Source organism: Colossoma macropomum, unplaced genomic scaffold (assembly GCF_904425465.1).
Source record: "Colossoma macropomum unplaced genomic scaffold, Colossoma_macropomum, whole genome shotgun sequence".
Lineage (NCBI taxonomy): Eukaryota > Metazoa > Chordata > Actinopteri > Characiformes > Serrasalmidae > Colossoma > Colossoma macropomum.
The window spans coordinates 23,953,872-23,959,871 of record NW_023494785.1 but is presented as its reverse complement, the minus strand read 5'-3'; the positions used below and the strand labels follow the sequence as shown (position 1 = coordinate 23,959,871).

Below are 6,000 nucleotides of genomic sequence, written 5' to 3'. Positions count from 1 at the left end.
TGCTTCCTGTTTGTGGTTTCACTTGTTCAGCCTTTGATGCGTGCCATAATAATAGAACTGAATTGAGCTAATGAAAATGCACTCTGTCAGATTAAAGGAGGCTTTCGACCAAGGCCTCCCACCAAACACACACACACACACACACACACACACACACACACACACACATAGAAAAAGGCAAAAGCGCAGAGAACCTTTGTATGATCCATTGCCTTTAAGCAGCCACATAGTTTACAGTGGTGGTTTTCTGATGAAAAGAGTATTGGGAGATGGCAGCAGGAAATGGGGAACACAAGCTTCTGATGTGCGGACAGAAGTGATATACTGACAGATCTTAATAAGTGCCCATTTATTCTGCTCTGTCTCACGAGAGAGAGAGAGAGAGAGAGAGAGAGAGAGAGAGAGAGAGAGAGAGATTACACTAGATTAGATATAATGGGCAGCCATGAAAATTGTTTACAACTATTTATCTTGGCTGTATGTTTTTGCCAGTAAAACACTTTATAACATTACAGTAAATGCAAACAAACATAAGCAAACATAAATACAGTAAAAATAGCCATGTTTTTGTGTTTTAAAAGGTTTTAATATGTTGGTTAGAAGAATACAGTTAGATTCGGCTCCTGACTTCTCTGTGAGCTCCAGCTATTGCATGGATTGTGTCAACAGCACACTGGATTTATTTCAATGAAGGATTCATTCGTCAAAGCAGGTATTGGATGGTAACTATAAATACTGGACTTTCTTGAAGAGAACTTTGGAAATGATTAAGCCAACACTCCACTGACATACACCAAATCACAATACATTGTTAACTTGTTTATTTGTGTTTATTCTAATGGCAGTCTTCTTGAACAAGTAAATACCTACAGCCCATATAAATGGCTTTACCTATAATTTTCTCAGATGCCTAAAACTTTTGTAAAGAACTGTATATTCCACTTTTCTCTTATATTTTGATTAATTACTTGTTTACCTCAATGTGAGCTACTGCTGAGACAAATTCCTTGTGACATTTTACTTGATCGATAAAAACTATCCCGATTCTAGATTGAAAGCTAAGGAAAATCCATCACATCTAATGTAGAAAGGCCACTTCAGGCTTGGAGATGTTTGAAGCAGATACTTTTTTTTAACATAAATACATGCAGGGAAGACCCTCTCACAGAATGACTTCCCAAAAGCATTCGGTCAGACAGTTTTGCACTGGAGCTACAGGGCAAATGTAATATATGTCTATGTCACTAAAAAGATTTTAGGTTATACAGATGACTGATCAGTTACATTAGCCTCATCACTTCAGTGCAAAACTCAAGATGCAAACTTTGGACACTAATGTGTCTTGGCTGAGGGGAAAACTATGTAAATCGGCTTTTTCAGTGAACCATTCTTTTAAGTACAACTTAAAACAAAGGCAGCATGACAAAGTTTATGCAGTTGTCAGCCAATTTGGAATCCCCAAACTAATAGTGAGAGTAATGGGACCAAAATCTTCATGGGACACTTCACGGGGAGTAAGGAGACTAGATTTATAATGAGTAGCTGTATAGGAGACTAAAATTCATTAATATTTTGTTCAGTTTCCAAAATTTACAGTGCCAATGTGGTGATCTTGCCTTAAATGAATTCACTCCACTTCACTGCACGTCTCTTTACAAGTTAATCCCCTACTCCAGTGCACTGACAGTCTGGCACTGTGAGATGACATCTGTGAGTAGTTCATTAACTCGTAACCCACAACAGATGGCTCTTTAAACACAGTTAATAAGTTTACATATACATTCACTACACAGCTGCTTTTATGGACCTCACTCCGGCTTCAAAGATTTGGAAAAAGGCACACATTACTGTATAGTCTTACTCTGGTGTGTTTGTGTTTCAGCATCATGTAAAATCTAACATGACATTGTGACTAGAAAGTGTGTCAACCACCTTTAGTGCTAATCCTCATTACGAGAGTCATGTGCTTTTTAACACTGTGTGATTTTGGAAAAAAAAAACACCAAGAAGCCCAGTTATCTTTAAAGGTTTATGGGGGAAAAGTTCACTTAATTACTACTAATATTGACTACCATTAATTAACTGTTATAATAAAAGCATGGTGCAGATTCCAAACTTTCCAAACTCTTAAAAATAAAGCTGTCAAAAAGGGTTCTTTGTGTGATGCCATAGAGTGGTAGTCCTCAAATTGGTCACCAGGGACCCCCTAGATGGTCCAGATTTTTACTCTGACCTCACTTGCAACACATGGGGATGGATTAAAAATGTGGAGTGCCCGGGGGTCCCTGATGACCAGTTTGAGAACCACTGCCATAGAGGCACCATTTTTGGTACCATAATGGACCAATTTTGGAAACAAGATGTGTGAATGTGAAGAATGTTATTAAACTTTAAAGAACCATTAAATTATTAAACAACTTACATTTTGTAAAACTGTAAGGGTTAACTTCTGTACTATTTGTTCATATTTATTCAGCTTTTAAGGTACCTGTATTTCCTTTAAAGCTGTAAAAAAAACTCTTCTGTCGTCTTCTCCATGGTCTGGCAGCTGGGTGAGTGTTAAGGCCCACATTAGCTCTACCTGACATACAATCCACCTGACTTTTTCTTTCTCTCTCTCTCTCTCTCTCTCTCTCTCTCTCTCTCTCTCTCTCTCTCTCTCTCTCTCTCTTTCTGTCTCTGTCTCTTCATTTTCCTCTGGAAATTCTGTGTGTGACTTCACAGGTTTAGCAGAAGCTGGACGGCTGTGGTTAAACTGTCTGAATTTGATATATGTGACACTGATTAATTTGCTACTGTGCATCTGAAAGCTGTCTGGCAGATCAGGCTTCGCATTTTATTTCTTTTTAGTACGCAGTGATTATACGGTACCTCATGCTGGTTTAATTGGCCATGACTGATATTAGCCTGTTCTGGAAATCTGGCACTTACAGACAGGGAATGTGCTTATTAATTTCTGTTGATATTCTTGGAGAAGCTAACAGTAGACATAAACAGACAGTCATACAGCATGAAAAGGTTTGTATGGGCAGCATTTAGGGACAACAGTGAGTTTTTGGTGAGGAAATAATTTAGACTATTTAGGTTTTTTCTTTCCAAACTTTGGAAACAAGTCATGGATCCATGACAGAAATACTTACAGCCCAAATTGAAGAACATCACACTAAGCAATTAAGAGCCTTTTTAACATACAGCTGAAGAACAGTTTGTGAACTCTTTGGAAAGACCAAACGCTCTGCATGAATATCTCAAATGTTATCTGATCTTAACAATAAATGTATGTAAAACACGCAACATAGGATCCCTCCTCCTTGGGGTAGTGTTTTGGAACATTCCATCTCTGCCCCCTCATCATCACTATCACCTGTGGCTAATTTTCATAATTGGTCTGATTATATGGTTATATTGCACGTTTCTGTATACACAACCTAGAATTTTGAAGCGTTTCTAAACATTCCTGCTGCTTTATTTTCCAGTTCTGATTTCCTCTGCTTGTCTTTAGACTCTCATTTTTGACATGCCTCTATTAGCTGTGTCTGCTGCCTGTGCCTTGACCCCTGCTCTGAACTTTGACTGTTCCTATTAGATTATTCCTAATAAACAGTCTGTGCACGGGTGTCATGCTTCCCTGCCTTGAACATCACAATATTTACATGTTTTTTGAACAAATAGTATACACATGAACTGAAACAGTTTTGTATAGAAGAATGGGCCAAAATGGCTCCAACCTGCTGCACAGACCTGATCAGTGGCTAAAGTGTTTGGTCAATAAAGGGGGTTTCACTAGTTTTTATATGTCAGTGATCTTGATTGTTCAAAACCCTTGTTTTTCAGTAAAGATATGGACCTACAGCCACATCGGCCCTTTGTGGATAAGACTGGACCGCCCGGCCATAAGCTAAACATAATGAGATGTTCAGGGATCATATATAGAAGATGGTGAATTGCTTTCATGTGACAAACATACAAAACAGTATCACATAGGCGACATGAATTGCATTTTTAATAGAACATCATATATACATTGTCATTCCATTGCCTATAATAGTTCAGCTGCTCTGTAATGGGTCAGCTTAAAGCTTAAAGCAGGGGAAGTTCTTCTGAAGAACAGTTATTAGACATATCAGACACAAACTGCTTCCACTGGTGGAGATAGTTGTATTGTTATAAGTGATTCAAAGAATATTTCAGCACAGAGGTGTAACAGATACAGAGACAAAAATTGTCACCAAACACAAAAGTACAAAATTGAATCAATAAATAAATCAAATATATACCATATAAATGTAATAGCTATGTGAAGGCTATGTTTTATTTATTGTTATTTATTTTTTTGTTCTTTTTTTTTTTTAATCTGTAGCTGGTATCATAACCTTTTTCTCTAACACATTTAACGGTGAAGGAGTCAATACTGAAAATACAGTAACTTTTTTATTTTAATATTATCATTAGATAAACTCACCAACTATGTACACATGAGCTTGTGGCCATGCTAGTTGAACAACTAAATTCTTCGTTATCCACAATATACAGTTAGAGCAATAAAGCGGTCCGGACGTAAACATCTTGTGCCGAGAATAATGCAACTATGCATTGTATTGGAGTACTCTCAAAAATGTACAGAGCCAAAAGAAAAGGCAATACATGGCATACTCTGCCTCCTTCGATGGTCATGTAATTTTACATAAATACAGACAAGTCTCTCTCTTTCTCTCTCTCTCTCTCTCTCTCTCTGTCTCTCACAACATTAGCATTAGTCACTGTTACTGGATGCACTCTTCATCCGTTCGTTGGGGTGCCTGCTCTTTTAATCTCAGCTTATCCTCCAACCTTAATGTCCATGACTCCCCTTCTCTCCTCTTTCAGCTCTGTTTCTCCTTGTCTTTCTCCTCAGACTAGGTGGGCACAGCTGCTGTACAGTTCTATGATGTCAAGAAGGGTTTTCGGGTTGGGGCACGTGTTACCGGCACGAGGGGAAGCAGCAGGAGGCACAAAGAGACAGCGTATGTGTGTATGTGCACAGCATGAGGGTGAGGAACTATATTTGTGTGTGTAAGGTTAGTGTGTGTTGAGCAGCGGCTAGCAGCTTTCTGATCTTTCTTCTGGGAGATTTCTCAGTCTTTACTGGCTCGCCCTCAGTGAGGCCAAGTGATCGCTGTGCTGGTTCTGAGCCCGGAAGCGCAGCCTCTGTTTGCCGGACTTCTTCTTGTCTTTGGATTTATGCTTCCCTGATCCCCCTACAGGAAAGATACAAGAGAGAAAAAAAAGAAAACAACAGATTCAGTGACACACGTACACATGTTTAAAAGTTTGGGAAAAATGTTTTTAACAATATTCAGTACCAGTTTGGACACATCTACTCATAGAAGGGTTTTATCAGCTTTACTGTTTTCCACATTTTAGAAAAACAGTGAAGACATCAAAACTATGAAAGCACAGAGGCCAAATAAACACAGAGGGCAAATAAATCAAACTAACTTCAATTTTTGGATTATTTTGTAAATTGCCCCTGCTTGTCTTGATGCAGTTTTGCATATTCTTAGCATTCTTTAAATCTTTCTTCACGAGGAGCCACATGAGATGCTCTTTCTACTGGACTGAAGAAAATGCACAGACGATGAGATTTTGCTGTTACCGAAAACCGTTAGTTTAAATTTACACTGCACAAGTTTTTAGATTGTACTTAACAAAATGATATGGTTTTGGTTAAGTGAGTCCAAGCTTTTGAACAGTATAATCAGCCGTGAATTGCACCTAAAGACTGTAACATTGATGGTGTCAGAAACGAGTGCCAAACTGAATGACCTCCTCACCCCCTTCCTCCAGCTCTCACACCAGCACAAATGCAGTGAAGCGAGAGAAGCAGAGGAAATTGCATAACGCTAGTTCACCCTCTCTCTGCCAGTCTTAAACCAGGCTTAATGCAGCCCACGTGTCAGCAAAGCACGATGGGAAAGTGAAGACTATGATAGGAACACAATGACTAATCCAATATCCAAT

At 38.7% G+C, this 6,000-nt stretch overlaps 1 protein-coding gene across 1 annotated transcript in view; it reads right to left on the bottom strand.

The window, feature by feature from the left end:
* Window positions 1-4,364: 4,364 nt before the first annotated feature.
* Window positions 4,365-6,000, bottom strand: part of rspo2 (R-spondin 2) — a 62,845-nt gene continuing 61,209 nt past the window's right edge. Inside the window, exon 5 of the mRNA XM_036587843.1 lies at window positions 4,365-5,237. Coding sequence (XP_036443736.1) covers window positions 5,122-5,237 — 116 coding nt within the window. The 3' untranslated portion in view covers window positions 4,365-5,121. The remainder of the gene's footprint in view (window positions 5,238-6,000) is intronic.